Source organism: Tinamus guttatus, unplaced genomic scaffold, assembly GCF_059628265.1.
Source record: "Tinamus guttatus ecotype Peru unplaced genomic scaffold, ASM5962826v1 Tinamus_guttatus_pri_ptg000659l, whole genome shotgun sequence".
Classification (NCBI taxonomy): domain Eukaryota; kingdom Metazoa; phylum Chordata; class Aves; order Tinamiformes; family Tinamidae; genus Tinamus; species Tinamus guttatus.
This window is the reverse complement of record NW_028289193.1, coordinates 1882148-1906290: the sequence shown is the minus strand read 5'-3', so window position 1 is coordinate 1906290 and position 24143 is coordinate 1882148. Positions and strand designations below refer to the sequence as shown.

The 24143-nt window shown below is 40.1% G+C and overlaps 1 protein-coding gene across 4 annotated transcripts in view; it reads left to right on the top strand.

Annotated features, from left to right (window-relative positions):
- DTNA (dystrobrevin alpha) overlaps positions 1-20299 on the top strand; it is an 85459-nt gene extending 65160 nt beyond the window's left edge. For 3 of the 4 annotated variants that reach the window (XM_088536341.1, XM_088536340.1, XM_088536339.1), the window contains 7 exons: positions 3035-3131; positions 7952-8111; positions 10854-10943; positions 11497-11665; positions 12371-12503; positions 13987-14033; positions 19333-20299. In XM_088536341.1, coding sequence (XP_088392467.1) covers positions 3035-3131; positions 7952-8111; positions 10854-10943; positions 11497-11665; positions 12371-12503; positions 13987-14004 — 667 coding nt within the window. In that variant the 3' untranslated portion in view covers positions 14005-14033; positions 19333-20299. The remainder of the gene's footprint in view (positions 1-3034; positions 3132-7951; positions 8112-10853; positions 10944-11496; positions 11666-12370; positions 12504-13986; positions 14034-19332) is intronic. The other variant, XM_088536342.1, reaches the window with a different exon arrangement.
- The last annotated feature ends 3844 nt before the right edge of the window (positions 20300-24143 follow it).

Below are 24143 nucleotides of genomic sequence, written 5' to 3'. Positions count from 1 at the left end.
GTGCATTAGTGTTTACAGTGAGACCCTCAGGTCATTTGGAATAGATCCCTACAGCCATCTCCAAATATCATTCATTATGCAGGGGAAAAACTGTTATTCTCTCAGAACAAATGCTTCTACAAAGACTTCTCATTTATACTAAATTATATACAGAGTAGCATGAAAATATATCCAGAATTAGACATTAAATTTTTGGAAAATCCCCCATGTGTTGAACTCTAAGAAGAGGTCAGTCTTCTCTGTGAAAAAATGGGCTCCAGGTTTACCCTCCATGTCATGTCAGAAGTGAGGAATAATACCATTTAGAGGATTGTTTCTTTAATTGTCCCACCAAGCTAAAAACATCAATATATGTGTGTGGGCATGTTAATTAGGATACTCTAAATAGATACACTAATTGCCATGTATATTGCATCGAGAGAAAACAATTGTTGTTGGCCCAGATCTGTAGCTTTCCTGGAAGTGCTGATTTTTTTGTAGTGAGAGCCAAACTGAGAATCCAGTAAGAACCAGAAAGAGTTCAAAACACTTTTCATATATCAAGATTGGCGTATAAATACTTTTTTCCTAGTTAAATAATGATTAATTTTATCCCTCCATACAGGAGTTTTTCTCATGAGAAAACTAAAGGATTCTTTTGGCCAAATAGCTGCTTCGTTCTCTCACAAATAGTATTTTAGGTGGCTAAGTCATAACTGAAGGAAAGTGCCGTAAGAAAGTGTGGTAAAATCTTACTTACAAATACTACATGGTTTTACTGTTGAGTTTTACACACTCTAAAATATCTCGCTTTTTCTCAAATATTTACTTTGGCTATCCAGTCTGAAGCCAAATTAGTTTTTTCCTTCGTATGAGCACTTTTATGAGTGTGTAATTAATCCTAAGTACCTACAAGTAAGGGACCTTCCGTGAGGACTGAAAAAAATAAAACTGGATGTGCTCAAAATGCATACTCTGCACAAAATATACTATTGCTGTAGCTCATTCTGTGCATCAAGCCTAACGTCTATTTTAAGCAGGTTTAGGAGATCGGTTTTCTATATAGTTGAAAAATAAATATATTATCCCTAAAAAATCAAATGATTGCACAGTGTTAGTTGTTTAACTACTTAATTTTCCCTTCTTTCAAGTTGCTACACATCTTAAAAGCATAATAACATTATTTAAATTTACTAACATAGGATGTCCCTAGGGCAGTGCTCTTGAGTTCCTCAATTACAGTATCTTTTCTAATTTAATATGCAGTGTCAGACTCGGCAAAAAACTTTTAATCTGTGGATTTGTACTGCTTTGCATACCCACCCAAGTTGTTCAGCAGTTGAAAGCTAAGATTTACTGTGGAATTTTGGCAAAATATAACTGTACATTTAAGAAGTCCTGAGGCTGTTCTTATCATGTGTGGAGCAGAGGAACATTACAAAAATCAAAGAGCAGCACTGATACACATCAGTTAACCCACAGATTTGGGGACTCGAAGCAATTAGGGCATTAGCTTATTTTAGTTCATATAATATTAAGAATTGGTGGATTCCGAAAATTCTTTTGCGGGTGTCTGCACCAACATGTCTCACTAGCTGCTGTTCTGTTGCAGATGCTGAAATGGGTTTCTGGGCATCCCAGTTTTTCACTTTGCTAATACTGTCCTTGAGACAGTTGAAAAGCCCATTCTAGGAACTTTTTTGGAGTACCACAGCAGAAAAATATGAGTGGCTGTAAACTGTTTATTATTTAGACTCTCTCTCACTACAGAATGATTGTAAAACCCAATAGAGATATGTACTAGGACCTGGCACTTTAAATTACAGGAATCTTATTTTTTATTACCACTCAGATGCCTTTGCACAATTCACAGCATTTCCAGCTGTTAAGTGCTCAGAAAAGAAAACCCAGCATAGAAGAATCCTCCAGAAGAATAAATTCATCCTGACATTGTTAATATCTGACCCTAAAATATAGGTGAGAGATAGCACACATATATGTAAAAAATGGTGGTGTTTGTTTATGAGTAAGTGTTCACACAACCCACATAGAAGACTCAAAATAATGTCTTCGTATTTCCTTACATATAGGAAACATATTTAGTTTTGCTGATTCTGGTATTGTTTCATCTGGGAGAGAAAAAAAGTGTCACATTTTACAGGTAGTATCAGGCTCGTGACATAGTATTTTTGTGATATTTGTAACACAGCGCTGTATAAAACAATGCCCAATAAACACGTTTTTCAACAGCACCCTTGCTAACTATATCATAGCTTCAAGGAGGGAGCAGTTATATTTAGTGTCTATTTGGAAATCTCTCCTGCAGTTTGGTGGTGATTCACAACATGCAAGCCCCATCCAGGACCCCCTGCAATGCCTTGAGGTGTACGAAACCAAAGCTCTTCTCATTACGTGGGCACAAAGCAGCTGTCAAACTTGGAATGGAGCGTTATTCACATTGTCACAGGACCAGCATTGGCCTCAGAGGCCAACGAGCTGTTTTCAGCCTGTTATAGGTCCACTTTGTGATTGTTACTCTGGCTTTTGGGAAAAATAGAAACAGTGCAGATCACTGCGGTGTTCTGGCTGCATTTCTGAATTCTCTTGGCTTCTCTGATATCTTGATCTGTTCAGTGCCTCTGCTGTCATTTCATGTCCTTCAAGGCATCGGTTTATATTTTTTGACAGTTAGTGAGCTGCTTATTGACTAGGGAGGTTCAAAGACAAAAAGTGAAATCCCTGTCAGACAATTCCACAAGAGAAGATATACCCAGATTTGTTTGAAGCTCATTTGCTGTTTGGAGAAGGGCATGTGTCAGTGTCTGTCTTTCCTGAATAACTATGCTCTGCTCTTTAAGTATTCTTAATACGAGGGAATGCCCTAGCTTTCATGTAACTTTACTTTCTAAGCACTATGCTGAATCCAAAGGAAGGTTTTGCTTTCCTGCACTCTGTAGGTGCTGCCTCACAGTAGCACCGGGGAAACGACATAGTTAACAAGTTGAAATGCTGACATTATGAGGGATAAGCTCTGATTCGAAATCTTATTCTTCAGACAGCGGAAGGATGAGCTGGAACAGAGGATGTCTGCTCTCCAGGAAAGCCGGAGAGAGCTCATGGTTCAGTTAGAAGGCCTCATGAAACTGCTGAAGGTAAGGACTGCTGCTTGGCCTCAACAAGGGGAAATGGCACATCGAGAAGAGGGTTCGCACCAAAATTCGTCAGAACTCGACTTTGGGCTTTAATTCAGATGACTCAGAGACGGTTTCATGTGATACCCAGTTTATGCTGTTCCTGGAGTAGCTCCACAGCTCCATTGTCATCTACTGCTAAGTGGGTGGAACAGCAGGAAGAGCCTCAGTACTACTGAAGAATTAATGCAATTCTTGGAATAAAGTAGAGCAGATGACATACAGTCCTATTTTGCTCATTTGCAGAAAGATGCAGCAGGACTATGGATTTCAGGCTAGTAATCTCTGGATCACTCATTCAACAATGTCTAAAAACAAAATACTTTGTGGCAGGTCCAGTTCCAGGTATTTTTATAGTTTTCTCTCATGACGACATCAAATACATAACAAAGGTATGAGAAAAGAACAAACTGACAAGTAAGATGAGATAACTAATGCTTCAGAAAAAAACAACTCAGTGCCCAAGCTGGCAGTACGGAGCAGTTTTCATTAGTTGCTTTAACTTTGCTCCTTCTTTTGCTGATGTCAGCCGTGATCTGACAATCACATCTGACTATTTAACTTCAGAGAGGCTTTCCCAATAATACTTCGTTGTTTTTTTAAATATAGAAGCAAGTTCTTGTTAAAAAGATGAATCACACCTTTGCAAAGCATCTCACTTAAAAATGGAGATCTCAGGAAGCACTTGTTTTTTTAAGATAGGTAAGATGGAAAATGTGTCTTTATTTGAAAAGTCTTGACCCATTTTGGCTGTTATGCCTCAGAAGAGTTGATGCCAGAAATTCTTGCTGGAAGAAACAACTGCGAATGGCACAAATGTTTAGTTATTGGCCATCCCAGATAGAATGTGTGCATGGTAATGCCATGCAACCTGGGTCAAAATGGCTCTTATAGGAGCAGAAAGGATTTCACTGCAACACTTTAACAACTGTTTGCACCAAAGGATGAGTTTAGCCCTTTATTTCATTTCCATCTCCCCAAACACAACCTTCTCTAGCCTGGAGTTGGGAATTGGTGTCCCCTGAGCAGGGAAGCCAACCAAGCTCACCACAGTCTCAGGAGTTAGGAGCAGCCAAAATACTTTTCCCTCTCCCTAGGAAATGCTCTGGTGCTACAGCTGGGGATAATGAGAGCCTGCTGCTGTTGCACTGACTAGGGAAAAAAGAACAGTTTGGGGGTAGGAAATCATAGTAGCTTTCTGCACACTTCTGGCATTTCAAAGTGGGCAGAGCTGAGACCTGTAACCTGGACCCAAATTTTCAACCACCTCAATTTTAACTTCACCCTGTGCCCAAGCTTGCCTTTCTTCTACTCTTCACTGGTGTCGTGGCTAATCTAATGTGCTCATCCTCTTTCCCTTTAGGAAGAAGAGCTGAAACAGGTAATAAGTTACCTGCATATGAGAGACATCACTAACTCTTAAATGTGATTGTTTTCCTGTGATTTGTTTTACTACCTTTGCTTGTCTATTTTTCAGACCAAAATTTATATTCTGCACTTCTTTCATATACCATTTCCAAGTATTTTGGAGCAATGATTTTCACAATTAAAAATTGCTTCCTCTCGCCTGCTTCCTTTCTCAGCAGAAGCAGTCAAAAATCTGATTTATTTTGTCCATATGAATGCATAGGTATGCAGAGTTGGTAGCTAATGCTCAACTTGATAAAAAAACTCACATATTGGCTATTTCTTAAAAAAGCAGCGATCAGTCTGTTGCAGCAAGAACATTCCACAGCACCTCTGTGTAAGGTCTGTCTTCCAGGTTCAGCATAATAGTATTAAAAGATCTTCTATTTGCCAAAGGAAAGTCCCCAACATAACCAGAGTTTCCATATCATACAAAATAGGCACTGGACAGTACTAAGGAGAGTACATTTTAAGACTATGATGATATACCAATTTTATAGGAATTACTCTCAGAATTTCCATGAAATGATCCCGACTAAACTTTACCATTTCACAATCTGTTCAAAGATACAGAATTAAATTAATTTCTGGGGGAATTTGTTTGGAATGAACAGCCTGGCAATTCAGTCAGTGCTTATGAACTTTCTATTTCTCTGCTCCTCTTCCCTGAGAGAGGGCAATGAGGATATCCTGTGTGTATGATTTCCCTATGATGTGCCAGGTTATGGGATGGTCTTTCCCAGTGTGTGATCCCTCTCCAGTTCCGGCAGAGGGAGCAAGGATCTAATAGTCCTGCAAAGCAATTCGGACAATTTCTCCTAAGCATGCATGCGACCTGATACAGATAAACCTTTTGCTGTCTAGCAAGGGTAATTAAAACTAGGGATACTGAATTTAAAAATACATTAAGGATTCCTAAAAGACACTATCAAATTGGCAGCTGCAGCCAGTAAAAATGCCAAAGCTGAAGTTGTCTGCATTTCTGTGCTGTCTGTCACAGCTTTCCCTTCCTCCCTCCTCAGGTGCTAACTGAGTTTGGGAGAAATGTGGTGCCTGATTTCCCCTCTGGGTTGCCAAGGCATTGCTTGCTGCTGTTTTTCAGGCAGTTTTACAGGCAGTTGGCTCTAGCCCATGAAAGCTGCATTTCTCCCAGTTTCCAGTACTCAGGAATCCAATTCTAATAGCATTCCATTCCCACCAACTGGTCGTGAACTGGATCTAGCTAAGCGAAGTATAGTAAAAGTGTTTGCCTCATTTAAAGCAGTCTTTCTCAAATATTCTTCTATTTCAACTTTCGTTTCATCAATTCTGTCCAATGTTCCACAAATAATATAAAACCAAGACATTTTTAACCAGGAACCAAATGCTTCCTTGCTCGGTACTTCCCAAACAGTTTGGTCAGAAATGGAAAGTTACAGATAAGAGTGTTGTTTATCACAAACACAAGATGTTGAGCATAACTACAAAGTAGACTCAACACTACACGCTGGTGAATAGTGCTTTACATTTCTCCTGTGGGAAAATTCCAGAGGAGAAATACTGGCAGGCATCTGTTATTTTTAGTAAATAAAATGCCCATTATGTAGTTCATTCCTTAAATATGACTTGATTGTAGAAGTAAATTTAATCTTTTTTATTTTTTTCTATTACTTCTCTGAAAGTTCCCACCGTTGTTAGTGCTCCCTAGAACTGCCCCTGAAAGTGAAGGGAAGCTGAGGAAAAAAAGAAGAAGCAGAAGAGAATTAGGAGGGAGAAACTTCATTTCCTAGCTCTTCTGCTTCGTGGAGGAGTCAGGGCATACCTCAGGGCTTGATTTCTGCGAGAGGAGGTACAGAGGGTGCAAAAACAGCTGGGCATCCTCCCCTGACATTTTCGAGCTGCCTTTCATCCATCATTTAAGTGTTTTAAAACTGATCGTTAAAAAAAAAGTATGAAATCCTCCATTCTCTTATCAGTACTGTGCTTATTTCTCATGAATTTAATTTCCCACAATTTCTCTCCAGTTATAATGTCTTTTAAGAAAGGGGAGCGAGGAGAAAAGAACAAATAGCTTAGTGTTCTAAGCTAAGGATTCTAAGACATTAGTTATGATTAGGGCAGGATTTTTAAAAAGTTCTCAAAGAGCAATGCTGCATTCCTTCTGTAATGGGCGGCCCTTGACTTCTTTAGGATAGGTTTTCCAAATCAAACCTGGGCTGGGAATCAAAAGAAATGGCATGGAAGGAGTTAAGAAATCCTTCCACATTCTTCAGATAAACACAGAGTGAGGGAAACACCAGCCTTAGTATTATTTTTCAGTGTGAGCAAGCAGCCACATGTGCTGTGGTCACTGTTTTAAACGTGCTCAACCACTTCAGCCTGTGGCCTGTACTGAACACAGAGTTGCTGTCATGACAAGAGGTGTGCTGTTTAGTTTGGGTTTGAGAGTTTGTTTTTCCTTGGGCAAATGCACATTCCAGGGCCTTTGAGGCAGTTGAGGAAAAGTTCACTGTGTCGCTTGGTATCACTCACCCCGCTGCATCTGTAACAAATATTATTTTGTGAGGTCTGTTTGAATTTCAGCTAAGTGATACTAACCGTGAAGTGCTAACAGCATGACATTTTATATGACTGGTATTAAAACTTTTAACTTCCAGCAGCTGAACATATAGCAGGAATCTAAATTGTCCTGTCTCCATAGTATTTGGGCAGTGCCTGAATATATCCTGTAGAGAAAAGAATTTAATAGTGTATGATCCAGTTGTGTCTTAAAATAGTTCTCTAGTTCAGAATAAAAAGCATTAAGCTGTATTATTTATTGAGAGTGCCAGACTTTATGTGACTGAGAGGCTGCATGTACATTTTAAAACTTTATGGTATGATATTTTTTTTCTGTCAGGAAGCAGAGGCTCAGATATGAGCGCATAGATGAGCTGAAATGCAAGAATTCTGGTTAAAGAAATGCAGCTTTCGGTTCGTACCCAGACTGAAAGATGCATCAGTGGTAGCTGCTTTCCACTTCTCAAAGTTTGAATGATTTACAGTTTATCAAACGCACATGAACTGGGGGAGTGAAAGAAGGAAGAGCGGAAGAGAAGGCCTCTACTTGGCATTTAATATTTTAGATTTTTTTTTTAATTTAGTTGTCTGACATTTTCTTAAGTTTCACTGAAGTCCGATGTGGAGTTGTATTTTCCTACCTACTTTTGTTTTCCACACAGCATCGTTGCTCTCCCCTGGCCAACAACTAACTTGAGTAGGTTTCTTTTAGCACAGATAACATTAACCCAACTGATCTACAGCAGCGTGATGCGTTTGAGCTGAGGGCTGCTGACGAGGCCAGCAGGCCGGGCCTCTTGCAAAGGCTGATTTAACGCTCCGTGGTTGTTTTTCAGAGCCAAGGGGCAGGCTCCCCTCGTTCCTCACCCAGCCACACCATCAGCCGCCCCATTCCCATGCCCATCAGGTCCGCGTCCGCCTGCTCCACGCCGACCCACACGCCCCAGGACTCGCTGACCGGCGTGGGAGGAGACGTGCAGGAAGCCTTTGCACAAAGTAAGTATCATCAGTAGGATGCATGAGGTACCCCGAGACTATTTTAAGAGTCCTTATTTCTTCCGGTTAATGACCAAATTGAACTTGAGTTTTGGGATTGCATAGATGGAACAAAACAGAAAAAACAGTTGTGGTTTTTCTGCCATCGATTTGCTTTCTAGGGGAGCAACTAAGAGGAAACCAGACAGGGATGCCAACGAATGAATTTGGTGCTAAGAGGCGATTTTAATGCAAGGTGGTCAAAGCAATAATCAGTTTTCTTAATTACAATATAAAGGACTGTTGCTAACCTAAGTAAGGTGTTGTGAGTGGATTTGCTTTTAAATAAGGACTATGCTAAAGAATAGATAATAGAATCATAGAATAATTTTGGTGAGAAGGTCAATTCATCCAGCCTCCTCCTCCAAGGAAGCCAGGTTCAAAGTGAGATCAGATTGTTCCAAACTGGTCTAGTTAAGTTTTGAATATCTCCAAGCATAAATTTCCCACAGCTCACATTCCAGGCATTGACCGCACTTCCCTGGCTAAATTTTCCTCCTTGTGTCTGGTTGGAATTCCCTTCGAGGCACTTGTGGCTGTGGTCCCTGCTCCGTTTGCTGTGGGCCTGTGAGAAGGGCCTGGCTAGGCTAGACAGGAATCTAGTCTGGAAGTTTAGATGAGCCGTTCCTTAGCATTCCCAGCAAAATGACATAGGCTGTATTGTGCTTCTCATTCTCCTTCCGTGGAACAAGATCTCATTCCCCTCTTGTCAAGTAACAAGAAATGTTAAACTGTTTTGAACTTCTAAGGCCACAGCTTAAATGATTATGTTGAGTGCAGAGGAAAATAGTCTGTGAGACCTGAATGAGGAAATATTCCTTCTTTCTCTAAGTTGCTTTCTTCTAACATATTTATATTGCTGCTATTCTTTTATTTGAGCACATTTTTGTTCAGTTTCACCAGTACAAATCAAAATGTAGGCAGTGTTCTGGAGTCCCTCTGCTGCAGTGCATGAATATTGGTCCCCAAGAGCCCAGTTCTGCCTTTGTGTTTATGTACCTTATGGCAAGGTTGAATTCATAAAGCAATCAAGAAATTTTCATTAAAGCACTGGTAAATTCATGTATTAAACATGTTTTACTAAGGCATAATTCCTAGTCCCCACACACTGGGTTGCTGGATACCTCATTTGCTGTGAGAAAATAAAGAAGAAATATTTTTCTTCTTTTGGCTATGAAGAATTGAGGGAGGCAAAAATAGGCACCCTGTCCCCTATGAAATTGTAGAATGCTTTCTTCCAGAACTAGAAATAATTTAGTGGCTACAATAACATAACCATAAATAATAGTTAACCTGCCTCAGGCAAATGTTTCTTAAGCACATAAATGTGTTCTGTTCAAGAGAAAAAGCAATATGAAAAAGTATAGTGATTACATTTTAAAACTACTGCTTTTGATAAATATCTAGCTTTATGTCATTATTTCCCATATTCGCCAGTTAGGAAGGTCAAAACCAGAGAACTTGAAATCGCCGTTGTGTCATGTGGTCACATATATGACATATCTGTGTTGAGAGATTACATCTGCCTTCTGCAGCATCCCAGCAGAGATCTGTTTATATACACAGCATGCAGACCAGCCGTGGTTAGAGCCCTGTTTCTCACATTTTGGGTGTTTTTTCCCCTCTTCTTTCATAGTGCTTCAGCAGTTCAAAGGCAGCTCAAAGGGGCTGTCTGAGTGTGTATGTGTGTGGGTATGTTTCTATACATCCATGAGAGAGATTAGCTACGTTGATCTACATTCTACTAATCATTTGATAACTGTGATATATTAAAAAGAACCTCTTTAGGATTTGGGACATTTTAAAAAAGGTATAGTATAACAGCCTGTCATGTTTGAGAATCCACAGCAGTGAAATCCTGCCTCTTCCTAGAAAGAATCCAATCGAAGAGAAACGAGAGTCTATGGGACACATTGGTTATTCAGCTGCAAAAGGAGCCGTGTTTGGGATTTGGGAGAGTTAAGCACACATTACCCACAGCCCACTCCTAGGGAAGCAATTTAGCACTCAACTCACCAGGATCTTTCACGATTGATGGCTAAGGGAATATTGCCAGGTTCAGCAGGGAACCACTTCAGGATTATTAGATGGAGTCTAAAACCAGCCTAGGGCTGTTTAGAGAAGGGGTAGTGTTTCCTTTATTAAAAAAAAAAAGTAAATCATGGATTATACAAATCTTTTAGTTACAGAAGAGACTGAGTGAAGAGGAAAAGGGAATGGAGAAAAAAAAGTCCGTATCAGTCTTGATGAGGTCAAGTATGTTTCTTCAACATTTGCCATAATTATCTGGCAAATACCTGAAAATAATGGTGTCATTAAACAGAACTGTGGGAACATAGAGAAAAGACTCAGTTCCTCCCCCCTCACCCATAGACATTTTAAATGAGTTCACATTAGATTTAATCTTCCAGGCCTGGTCTGCTAGTGTCACCACACAAATGTGAGCTTGATGACAATGAATAATCTCCACATTTCTGGCATTGTGATTAAATGAAGCATGAGGGTAGGTTTCTGCTTTTGCATACAGCATAGGAAAATGAGGCTGTTCTGCAGCAAACTCTTCTGCACATGTCACTTGTAAGGGCTTTGGTGCCTTGAATTACCACAATGGCATCTCTGGGCAGGGCTAAAACTGCTTTGAAAATGAAAACATATGGCTCGTGAAGAATATTAACACTGTGTTTTGTCTGTCTCTTGCTTCAGGTGCAAGACGGAACTTAAGAAATGATTTGCTGGTGGCAGCAGATTCGATCACCAACACCATGTCGTCTTTGGTAAAAGAGCTAAATTCTGGTGAGTGAGGCTAACAAGCAAAGATAGTGCCTGCATTGTCATTTCATATGTATTTTTTAAAAATGGGAGCTAGGAAAAAATAAGAAAATGGAAAGGCAGTGTTACATAGTTTCAGAGGTGTTTGTGCTTTGAATTCCTTCAGCAAATTGCTCATGGATCCCTGTGGAAATGGTCTTTTCAAGGAATCTTTGTGCTATTCATCAGTGGGGGTCAAAACACTGTGATTTCGTAACACCTTTCCATCCCCTTAAAAATACCCATTTAAATGGATGGTTGGGGTATTGTGGAAATCAGATTTCATTCTTCAGAAATTTGACTCGATACAGGATGTGTTGTAAAATGTATACATAATAAACCAATTAAGCAAAAATGTTACTATTCTGTCCCACCACTAGAAGAAAACTGTAAGATCTGAAATTATGTGTAGAATAATATACTGACATTCCCTACTAGAGGATGGCATTCTAAATTGAAAAGACAGAGATGTGTAGAGAAATAAGCGAGTGTATTCACCCTTGAGAAGGTTAAATGGAGACACCTTTCTGTTTCCCAGAAGTGGGCAGTGAGACAGAAAGCAACGTGGATTCGGAATTTGGACGGACACACTTCGATGACCTTGTTCCGTCGCCGACCTCAGAGAAGGCCTTCCTCGCCCAGATCCATGCCCGCAAGCCCGGGTACATCCACAGTGCTGCTGCCACCGGTTCCATGCGCAGTGACATGTGGGTACCGTCGCAACACCCCGCTTTAATCCCGGTCTTTTCATTCTGTTATTCTTCCAGACAATAATGCAGCATAGTTTCTCTCCTTCTCAGACGTTTGATTACCCAAATTTCCATAAATCCAAATGAGGACAACTTTATGATTCGAAAATAGCAATCTCTGCAAGTTCAAGAGGCCAGAACTTAAGATATACTCGAGTGGTTCTTCTTGAATCCAACGCGTGACACTTGGGCTGCACTGAGGCAGTGACCTCTCCTAGTGTGCCCTGCACCCCTAGTCTCTGCCTGTGCAGACTAAGGGCCTGTTGGAGCTAAATGAAAAAATAGAAGTTTTTTTATGGAAAAGACAAAATGTTTTTTCAGCCAACTTAGTTTTTAGAAGCTGATTTTTTTCCTTCAAAGACAACAGGCATCTTTCCACTTATTTTTAGTTCAACCTATTACTCAAAGAAGTTTCTGAGGACTTTTGTTACTGATTTCAGTAGCATTGTACACCAAAAACTTCAGCAGAATCACCCTTCACGCTTTAGTCTACATCCTGGATACCAGACCACTGGAGAGATGATAGACTCATAGGAAAATAGTAATTAATGGAGCATCTGCTCTCCTCATAAAGTAAAGGGATCCTCCTTGTAGTAAAAGGACTTTTTATTTACCCAAAATGTCATTCATCTGAGGAGGCTATTTATTAATAATTGTCTTTAGGGTTACAGAAGATGGAGACCCCTATGTCAGAGCAGATGATGAAAATTATGAGAATGACTCTGTCCGCCAGCTGGAGAATGAACTGAAGATGGAGGAATACCTGAAGCAGAAGCTGCAGGATGAGGCATACCAGGTGAGAAGAGAACACTGGCTGTCCATACGTCTCCCTATGTGAGAAACAATAATGTTGGTGATGTTAAGCTGAGTTTTTGTTACATGTAGATTTATTTTTTTCAGTAGTGAAAAGCATTCCTGTTGGCTTGACTGTGAACTGAAGCCCGAGCACAGTCTGTGTGTCATTGTCATTGTCACAACCTGGAAGGAGAGGAAAGGGTCTGAAATGAACCAAGCCCAGAGGACCAAGTATTCAGCAGACACTGAGTACAGTGAAGCCTGGACACTTGTCATTAAATACCTCCTATGGAAGGTTTCAAAGGGCATTTGTCCAATAAAATATAATAATAAAAGTCCAATAAAATCTAATTTGACAGCAAGGTTTGGCATTCTCAAATTATCCTCTCCTTTCTGGTTAATGGTCTCTATATCTGCCTCGTATAATGGTCTACTGCCAGTTTTTAAGTTTTCTGACATGGATCATCCTAATATAAAGATCATTGTATCTTACGGTATTACTAGTAATATCATTAGGAGGGCACATCCAGTTCAGTTGTAAGGGAGCAAGTTCAAAGGAAGCCAAAATAAGATTTCCCCATATGAATGGGCAATGGTATATGGAAATTAAGTTCAAACCTCTGGTCAGGATTCTTTAAACTACTGATTGCTGGGGGCTAAGATGATGTAGCTTTTTTTCTGATAGTTTTTTTGTAGTATCTATCACTGTACGTTTTGGAAACTAGATTGGAAAGTGGGAAAGTTCTGTTTGGAATATCCTGTTAAACGGTAGCCTGGTCATCTATTTTACATCCAAACTCTGGAACTTAGTACAAGCTTTTTACTGTTCATACTCACAGGTGCAATGTGTTCCTCTGGAGAGCCAAAAAGAGCTGATGACTGTAGCTATCATAGTGCAACCATGAGGAAGAACTCCTACTAGGGTGGCTGTATGGTAACCTCAGGAACAGGATTTTACGTTATCAAATATCTCACTTTGTGTAAAAGCAGCACATTTAGAAAAACTTGCAGATTTAGTGTAGCTTGGAAAACGGTTGGTCAAAACCCACTCTTGTTACTTTGTGTCACCTTATCTCCAAGCAAGATTTTCAAGCAAAACTCTGAATTAGGAAGGGATGAGCAGAATACTCAAGATACACAAGAGAATCTGGGACAGGGAACCTCATAGGAGGTTTCTTTTTCTCTCTTTTTTGAGCATGTTGTAAATAACAAGCATTTGTACCAGAAAAACAAAAAACAACAACAACACATCTAGTGCACAAGTATAAATGCTAACAGTTCTTATCCTCCCACGTCTGCTAGCAGTTGTGTTCTTGGATGGATGTATTGAATAACACACTTTTCACAGGGCTTATTTTCTGGGTCCACAATTGTTCTTTTTATTTCTAGGCTTGTGCATGGCTTTCTTCAGAATAATACACTGCCTGGCTGCCTCACTGCCTTAATTTGTCATCTTCTTGTTTTCTATCCTTTGTTATCTACAGGTCAGTTTGCAAAGTTGAGTGCAATATTCTTCTCTCTCTCCTCTCAAGTAAGTATAAATATAGTTTAGAAGAAAGTATGCAATCAGTCCTCATAACGTGTAGTTCACTTGCACTGCACCTCGTGCTCCCTGAGTAATGTGATGATGCTTTTTTTCTTTGCTTTTAATAAGTGTTAGGATGCCTGAATATCACAAAATCATTTCTAGTAATACGGAGGAAATGTGGTCGTAGTCCTGAGGCTTCTTATTAAGGCAGCACCCTTTTTATCTTCATCCACTATTAACCCCAGGAGGAAGTTAAAAGATGTTAGATATTTCTGCAGCATCTCTCTCAAGATCTCTAAAAGCTAAAGCAGAATAAATGGATTTGAAAAGCAAATAAACAGTAACAACCAGAGTACTATAAATAAATAACTTTTCATAATGTTGCACCTCTAGTTACATTCATTTTCTCAGGAGCCCAGTTAGAAATTTGAGTAAAGCTGTGTAGGTTTTCCTAAAATGGACAGACGGAAAACAAGTTTTCACCTTTTATTTTGTTGCAGTTTTCAGTTACAGATCAGGTCACATGAAAAGGAAAATTGATCTTTCAACAGAAATGTATGTGTATATAGGAAATGTTATATATACCTGAAGTTATAAGTATTAGTTACCATAAGTTTAAAGGATAGCAGCATTCAAATAAGTTAGTTGCAATATTAAGCTAAGATTTTTCCCGTTTCTTGATTAGATTTAAAAGATTGAGTCAGTTTATTTTAAGATTTAATCCTTTTTTAATAACTTGCCCACTTTCTGCTTTCCAGAAGCAGTATTAACAGTGAATGCATGCTGCTGCACTGCCTGGCTTTCCTGGAAATACGCAACCTACCTCAAATAATTAGCAGAAATTTGAGTTGTCTGGATGCTTTTGAAGCATTTTGAAGGCCTGAGAGAGAGTTGAAGTCCATAGTCAAACTCCTCTTGGCCCTCAGGGTAGTAGTTCAGTCAGGAACACTGAAACATTCCCACCAGCTGTAAAAACTCAGCCCTATAGAAATTGCCAGCAAACACCAGTGCACTTGGCACTCCATCCAGTCCTTATGCACAGGAACAAACTCTGTGTTATCATATATATCTTGGAAAATAAAATCCAAAATTGTTCATAAAGGCCATGATGCCTAAAGCAGTTTTGTGGTTTGGGATGGGGTCTGTCCTGACTGCCTCACATCACAAGGAGTCTTTGCATTGCTTTTACATGGGAACCTTTGAGATGTGGGCAGAAGGCTTTCACTTCCAAAAGGGGGTTCCAGTAATCTATAAAATACATTTCAACCATGTTTTCAGTTTACTTTTTACATTAGATGTATTTTGATGCCACTTGTTTTGATCTTAATGGAGTAAAAAAGTGAGGTTGTTTTCAGCAAGCAGGCAAATATTGAAATTAGCAGAACATGCAACTTTGACATTGTTTTACTTAAAAATGGTCTGTATCTCACTGATAACAGTTGCTTGTCTGTCAAGGGCACCAGTGGGACCAGAAAGTCTCAATTTCCAGAAGTGGTTAAAAAATATCATCGTTTTCAATAAGAGTTGTCCACTTGTGGACATGCTCCCATTTCCCAAAGCAGTTCTTTCTTAGTGCTGCCTTTGCAACATTTTAGTTAGCCACATTCAGTTCATTCATATGCATTATTATAACAAAAAAGGAGAAAAGGAGTAGAAAGCTTATAAAAACCCAGCCTAGCGCATCCACTTGTAAAGGAGTATAGAGGAGAGTCTTTGTTAGAATTTTTTTATTATTTTTTTTAACTGCAATTATTTTTTCTCTATGGTGGCAAAATCATGTAATAACTGGAGCTGAGGATTCAGTTCCATTCCTTCTCTAAAATCTCTCACTTCCTCAAAACTTTGCTCAAAATTCTCTTGGGCCTTGAATCTGTGGGGATTTGAGGGGGCAGGGGTGATAGTTTCCATTAAACAGATGTCTGGATTATTCTGTGCTGGAAAAGGTAGAAAATTCTCAAATTTATCTAAAAAAAAATCCCTCCCAACTTTTTGATAATTTTTTTTAATTAAAAACTGATTATTTCTTGCAATATCACTGTTTTTTCCAGGGCAGAAATCCTTTTGAGTAGTGCAATAATGTTTCCTCTTATCTTCCCCCTTTTCTCTCCAAAATCCCTTTTCATTTCTACTGACAATGATTCCGATTGCCACAATCCCGTTGAGAAAACCCATGGGTCTTGGGAAATGAGGGTTCCATGTCAGTCTGCCTGTTATGTCTCTGGGTTGTTTATTTGGCCGAGGGATGCAGGGTGACAGATGATTTGAAAACCCAACTGCCCTACATTTCTATTTCTTTTTCCAGGAAGGAAATCAGGTTTTGGAGCTAGTATGCATCTCACTGACTGTTGACATTTTGCATTGTTTGGCTTATTTGAAGTTCATGCCCTGGGGTTCTCTGCTAGCACAGGCTTCATGCCAGCGCTCAGGCAATCGCAGAACCACGGGATGGTTGGACAGGGTCCCGTGGAGGTCGCCTGGTCCAGTCTCATAGAATCATAGAATCATAGAATGCTTAGGGTTGGAAGGGACCTCTAGAGATCATCTAGTCCAACCCCCTGCACACGCAGGGTCACCTAGAGCACGTGGCACAGGACTGCGTCCAAGCGGGTTTGAAGATCTCCAGAGAAGGAGACTCCACAACCTCTCTGGGCAGCCTGTTCCAGTGCTCTGGCACCCTCACTGGGAAGAAATTTTTCCTTAAGTTCCTGTGGAACTTTTGGTGTTTCAGTTTCCGGCCATTTCCTCTAGTCCTATCAGTGGCCACCACTGAAAAGAGACCAGCACTCCCACTCTTGTCTCCCACTCGAGACAAGACCAGCACCACCATGAGACCACAGCAGCCAGAGATTTGTCTGACAAAGGCTTGAGAACCTCCACAGATGGTAATTTCACCACCTCTCTGAGCCACCTGCCCTAGTGCATGCCACTGTCTTCATGATTTTTTTTCTGATGCCCAACATGAACCACCCAAAATGCAATTTGTGTTAATTTGTCCTTCTTATATCCTTCTTATATCTTATATAGGCTTCATATAGTTTTTTGGCCTCCTCTTCATAAAAGGCACTGATGCTGTGGTAAAGAATTAGGATACAGGCACTAGACAGAATCATGTATATAAGGCATTCCCCACTGGCAAAACCCAATTATTCAGTGTCTTTTTGTTCTTTTTTTTGGAGGGAAGCGAGGGGGAGCTCTTTTTATTAAAGAATACATAAGAAAACAGCATCACATGGACCATTCTGTTTGAAAATGAGAGCTGACACACAGCAATTTCCAAAAATTTCTGCTATAGAATTGTCAGCTATATTTTTTCTTCTCTTTTTACTTTTATTTAAGTCCTCCTCTTCTCAGTATGCAGTACAAAAGGTGCAAATGACTGTGACCAAGTTAACTAGGATGAAGAAGCTTTCATTTTGTGAAATTAATTTTTAAATTATACAAACAGGGATTATTTTGGAAATGACTGAATGATGAATATGAAGGAAAAACAATTGGATTAAGCTGTAAACACCAAAGAGCCAAGAAACAGTCTCAGGACATGACAAATCACTTGAGTCTTGGAATTAATTCTGGCGTTTCCAAACCACTGCAGTGAATCTAGAGTTCTGAAGTTGATTAGCACTCATCATTTCCCGTAAGAAAATCTCCTTCCCATCCCAATGCTGGGTCTAGAAGAGAAAGAATCCTTGAGAGAATAGAATAGCCCTCTCCATAGTCAGCAAAGATAAGTGATTTATCCAGAAAATTAGCAAAAGAGCAGGTATTTAGCAGTACTATCCATGCACCTGAATGCATCCAGCTTTTCAAAGGACCCTTACTTTGCTTTTGTGGTTTATACATCAAAGATACGTCAAGAAGTATGAGATGTACCTATATTTACCTATTCTGATTAAATCAGTGTCATGCAGCTTAGAAATGACCTTTTCCATGCCTTTCATTTCAATTATTGGCTGAATTGTGAAGAGGAAAATATGACTTTGCTAAGATTTCCAAATTAGTTTGCAGACTTAATTGATGCAGATACACATCAGATTTTTTTAAAATACTCAAAATGTGACTCTGATTTTTTGTTAACCTCACATACTTCCACTGAATGTTTCCTTTTCATTTATCAACAAAATATTGACACTAGGTCTTTTTTAACTTCCTGACAAAAGATGATACTAAATTAAGATCATCATACCACACATATTGAAGGAATTTGATGGAAGCATCTCTGCTTGAATAATTAATAGAATCAAATGAAGAAAGGAGAAGCAAGCTAAACTACCTGACCTTTCTTGATTCTTCATTTTAGTGTCTTTTTTTTTGCTAAAGCTATTTGCATTTCATCTCTCATCTTGTAGACCACGTTTACAGCAGAAATCAGTAGAAGAGAATCCGTGTCAGTAGAGTTTGGTCTTTTCTGTTGTTATCAGATCTCATGCAAGGCAAATTGCTTCTCTGTCTGAGATGGTTCAAGAGCAAAAGGATGAGATCAGGTTTGAAAGGGTCAGATGTACAAACAGCATGAGAAAACAGTCATCTCCTGGGATGAATATTCAGAAAGAAAAGGTTTGCAATATTACCTGCATGTAGACCCTCACATAATTCTGAGATAGAGCAGCAGTTGTTTATCAAACATTTTCCATTACAAAATACAATTTTGATGCCTTCAGTTCTAGAAATTAAGAAATTTATGGATTCTTTGGGATATGGAAAAGTACCAAAGAGAAACCAGTGCACCAGAATATTTATGAGCTGTAGCACCCAGAGTTATTCTTTTAAGAGACTAAATTTCCTTTTAGACATACGAAGTGAAAGGACCCAAGCATGTAAGTTACAGGGAGACATTTACAGCCTTACACCATGGTGGAAGGCTCAGAGGGCAGGACAGTGAGTGGCTGTTGAGTGCTTGAACTTTCTGCATCTATTTACAGACCAACCTGGAAGGCTGAAATAGAAGGGAAGGCAGGAATATCCTCAAGTCTGTGTTATTCCAAATCTAATTTCCCCAGTAACCTACTTGCAGAGCACTGAACCGCCCATGCTAAGAGGATTCCAGATTCCCAAGCACCCCATAAGTTTTGATTTACAGCTTAAGGCAAACCTCATCTAGGCTTATCTAGGTAGAAAGGCTTTTCCACTATTTTTTTTTTCAGGTGATAGCTGAAAGAATTGTCCATCTATGCTTTGTCTGTTTGTTTCAATCGAGTACCATGCAGAGGCTTTACGTGCTCAGCTAGCGTGTGTGCCTGCACGCAGTTGCAGCATCTTAAAGCATCCCTCTTTGCACAAAGTTTCCCTAAACGTTTCTCAACAGGCAAGCTGCAGCCAGACAGACAACGAGAGCTACGTGAGAACCGATGATGAGGAGAGCTGCTTTCGGACAGACGACGAAGAAAACTTAGCTGCAAACCTCACAGACGAATGGAACCAACAGGTGCAGCGGCTCTTGACAAAAAAATCAAATAACTAAGTTCTGAGGACTGTAGCACAGTACTTTTGTTCTAAGAGTTGTAGTTTGTAGATGTGTGTTTTGACAAAAAGACTTTTGTTTAAAGCTAACTTATATTAGCTACATCTGCTGTAACATGGCTCATTACCGGTGAAGAACACAGACTGAAGTATGTACTGCTGGTACAAAAAAGAGCAGTATTGATAACTCACATAAACCCTTTGCACATGATATTGAACCTGTTCAGTTTACAATGACAATACTGTTTATAGATAGAAAATTGATTTCTGAATACTTTGAGATTTTAGTAGACCAGTTTACTATACACTGTACATTTTTTCCACAGAAAAGATAAAAAGCTACAATTATGCATTTAACACTGAATGATTATACTCCTGAGTGTATATATCTAGTAGCCCAAAAATGAAGTTCCAGACTATATTTGCAATTTGTTTGCAAGTCTTTTAACAGACTTATACAAAATGTACTAAAATGATAATAATATAATTAATGATAGTAATAAAAAGCCTCTCTAATTTAGGGCTAATGTGTAACTTAGGAATGTTTTCTTTCAAAATAATCTAACAAATCAGCCATAGAAGTTAGTGTAAATATTTTTTTTTCCAAATAGATATCATATACAAAAGGTGACATTCAAATGATATAGAATCTAGTTTTTAAATCAGCACAGATCTTCTTAAAACTGTGAACTATGTTTTGAAATACTCGTTGCTAAAGCTGTTTATAAACCACAGGTGCCATAAGATCCCTGAACTGACTGATGTTATGTATACTCTTCCATGGTATTGTTTCATTGATGTTTTAGCTTTAGTAGGCATGTGTTCAACAAATCGGCTCTTTCCATTCCCCTGCCCCTCCGACTCCCCACTTCATCATATTATTTTTGAGGCCTTCAGCTTTAAATGTACAGGCTTAAAGTGCGCTTGCGACTCTTTTCTTTCTTATTTCCGAATGTGTATTGCCTTAGCCAGCCACCAGATGTTCTGCATGCACTCTTGGAAATGTGTAGTGAGACTCTTTCAGAGCTGGATGGAGAATTAGCTATCAGTGAAAAGCACAAGAAGAGCGGTGGAGTTTTTTGAAAGAACAGGCATACAGTTACAGAATTGGAGTTTCGTCCATTTTAGTAACTTTCGAGCATAACGGAATTTCTGGAGAAAGGGGACTAATCTGACCATTTTGGATTATGAAGTGAGCCTGCTAGCTAAAAGGTGTTTGCTCTGCTGTTATTACAGATCTGCGGGTAGTTCTGAGCAGGAGCTGACACAAAATACCTGGAATATCCTCCACACAGGTTATTGCTTGGAAATTAGGATTCTGCCTGCACTGGCATGCGGTGAAATTCAAGCTGGTCCAGGTACATTAGAGCTAGAATTAGAGCTAGTCCAGAAGCAGGACAGCAACGTCAGTGCCATGTTCTGTGCTGGCTGCACAGCCCTACTGAGAAGCAGTGTGTTACCTTGGGACCACCTCTGTGCTAAGGTAATATTACTACAGTAATGTGATATTACGGCTTCCAGTAGCGGGGTGACCTGAAGTGACACTGTCTGGCAGCCCTGCAAACACGAGCGTTTCATACAGATATCCCACCAGCACAGTGTGCCTGCAGCAGGGCATGAGCTGCTCATCCGAAGCAGGTTCCAATGTGTTGGCCTGTCCTCTGTGTCTTGGTCCCTTACATCTTGGGATGTATGTTGCCATATTTACATTGCTATGTGGCTCAACCCGGGAATTTCACTTGCTGCTTGCATGTATTCTCTATGCTCTTGACTGTTTCCCTGGCCACGATGTGTTAGGGAATGAATATCTGTATGAAAGAGCTAATATTTTTCACTTTCATATTGTATTATTACTTATGCAGGTCTGTTGTCCATATTTCCATGCATATCTAAGCACAGTCTCGGGCATCCAAACTGATGCTAAAACATCCAGATATCTTCACAGAAGCTTTTCGTTCTTGCAGTCACTGGTCTTTGCTCCTGGGGTAGGTGCCATCCTGGCAAGGCCGGCACCGTATCCTCCGCTGCCCTCTCCTACAACCTCCTCTCAGGAATGTGTGAGCCTCCACTAGTGCCTAGCACTCCGCTTAAACCCCTGCAGTGAAGCCGAAGATGTTGCTGTCAGCTCAGGATTCCTGTCAAGCATTTCCTGAAAAAACAACAACAAAAAAAACCCCCTAGAACACAGCTACATGCAAAGGTTGACTAGTTCAACCTGTGCCATGTCTAACTGTACCCAAAGTAATGACTCCCTTCCATCATCCTAATGTCTGTGTGCGCATTATCGCTCTGCTTAAAATAGGTGCAATAGAAAAAAAATCCATTGCAAGGGCTTCTGGACTAGAAGTAATGGAAAGAGCTGATAGATCAAGTGCTTTCCTCCCACACTGGTGTCAGCAGGTACTTCCCAGCAAAGACCTAGGTCCCTAATGCCCTGGAGCTCTGAGAAGCACCACCTCTTACTGGGCTCTCCAAATATCTATTTTAAGCATTTCCCAACTGTTTAGCTGGCTACGTTTTAGGCCAGCTGGTCTTTGTCTGCTTGTTGCATATTATTTTGGTTGTGGTTTGTGGCCATTGAAACAGTTGTGGAAGAGGTCCCTGGCACGGGCCTTTTCTTAGCTACAAATGGCTCCCCATGGCAGTCAAAACTGCGGGTGGTTTACTGTCCCTGGAGGGAAGTGAGTGGTTTGGAATCAGGAGACAGGGATGTGAGGATGGATAGGGTTCTTGAATGTCCAAAGCAAAGGTGGAGAATGGGTTGTCTGTAAGTAGTAATGTTAACTAAACTGCATTAAAAGGTGTGTGGCCTTTGTTGTGATATAATACGTATTTTCTTATATGCATGAGCCAAATCGTTGCATCATAATTTATCATAAATGTGTCTGCCTTTACTTTTGGTCATCTTCTCCCATCCTTATTGGTTCTTGGCAATTACTGTAGATAGACCTTGTAAATATTGCAACCTCAGGTTGCTGTAATCACGTTGGTTCAATTCAGCAGACGGAGCTGTGAACAACAAGCACTCCACTGTGTCCTGACGACAAAGGGCATTTTTACCTTTGAACCAAAAAAGAAAATGTATGAAGAGTTACATCTTGAGGCTACTAACTGTAAGACGTTTTTAAAACTACTGTACTTGATGCCACTTGAGACAGCTACAGAGACACAAAAGATGTCACAATATTCATTGGTATTGTAACAGAACTGCTATTGTATGGGTTTTTTGTATTGCTGTTAAGTATTGTTTTGTGTGTGTGTTGGAACCTACTGGGGACATGTTATATTTTGAAGTGATTAAACTATTTAATTGTGTGTCTATATTTTGGAATGGAATTATTTCTTCATTAAAAAGATTTTTAAAAGTACCTTATGGAGTGTGTTGTCTGTGGCTCGTCTTGGTTGCAGTATCCCGCTCTGCACGTTTCCCTGTGCTATAGCAAGCAGCCTTTGCTTTGCCCCCGTTTTTGCTCCTTCATCTCCACAGAACTCCTTCCACCGCCTTCCCCAGCACCTCAAGCGTGGCAGGGAGCAGTCCCTGCTTTCAAATGGCCCGAGCAGTTTTATTCTTTCTTCCTATCTTAAATCTCTGTAGCTTCACACTCTGCAATGAAGTGACACTTCCACCCACTTAAAAGCAGTAAAAATTCCCATAAGCAGAGGGGTCAGGGCACTTGTCCCCAGTAAGCCAGCTCAAAGCCTCACCAGCAATACCAGTATTTTCCTTACCTGCTGTTTCTCTCTGTCCCTATAAGGCACAACAGGGTGGGACACGAGCATTTTAATGACTTCGCTGCTCATGCAGACATTATCTTTTATTGCAAGCAGCCTTAGAGGCTGCGTTTTCCCAGTTGCACTTTGTAGGCGATGTCTTTCCTTGTCGCATGCTGATGTTTGCCCCTCATTGCTCAGCTGGAGGAGCAGAGAGCAGAAAAGGGAGGCAAAGATCTGCCCAAGGCAGCAAGTTCCACTGCGGCAGCAGGGCTGAGCTGGGAGCCCTCAGGGGATGCCTCAGTCCTTGCCCTCCAGCCCCAGGGCAAATGCATATTTGGCTGAACAGTCTTGGGAATCCACCCATCAAAAATACTCTCTAATTTTTATCGCGTAGTTTAATAACCCAGTGTCCAGGAAGCAGATAAAACCCAGCCTACCGCCTCCTCACACTAAGCTGACTGCTGTGGTCACACATAAATCACCAGGGTTTATTCGTCCTAATTCTCCTGTCTAGATGGAGATTTTCTTCAATAAAGACAATCATTTTACATTATAAATTGTTTGCCAGAGATGCTGAACCTTGCATCCACAATCCCAGGCCAAATCCATATCCACAAATTGTAATACGTGATGACATATCACCAGCTCGGGAGGATAACTCTGATTTATCCAAATATAATCCCAAATTGCTGTATTTCCTCCTGACCCACAGTCAGCCTGTGGCCATTTGGGAACAGAGGAGCCAGTGGTAACTAATTTATAGGCGAAGGCTGTTTTCCTATTTGCTTCACAGTTACTCTAGCTGCCTTCTGTTCCTCACAGGAAAAACAGACTCATGAAGGAAGGAATAAATTAATTTTATTTGGAAAAAAATGTATCTGGGAAGCTGGCACATTGGCTGCATCAATGCTGAATTATGTGACTGAAATAGCTTTCAAATAT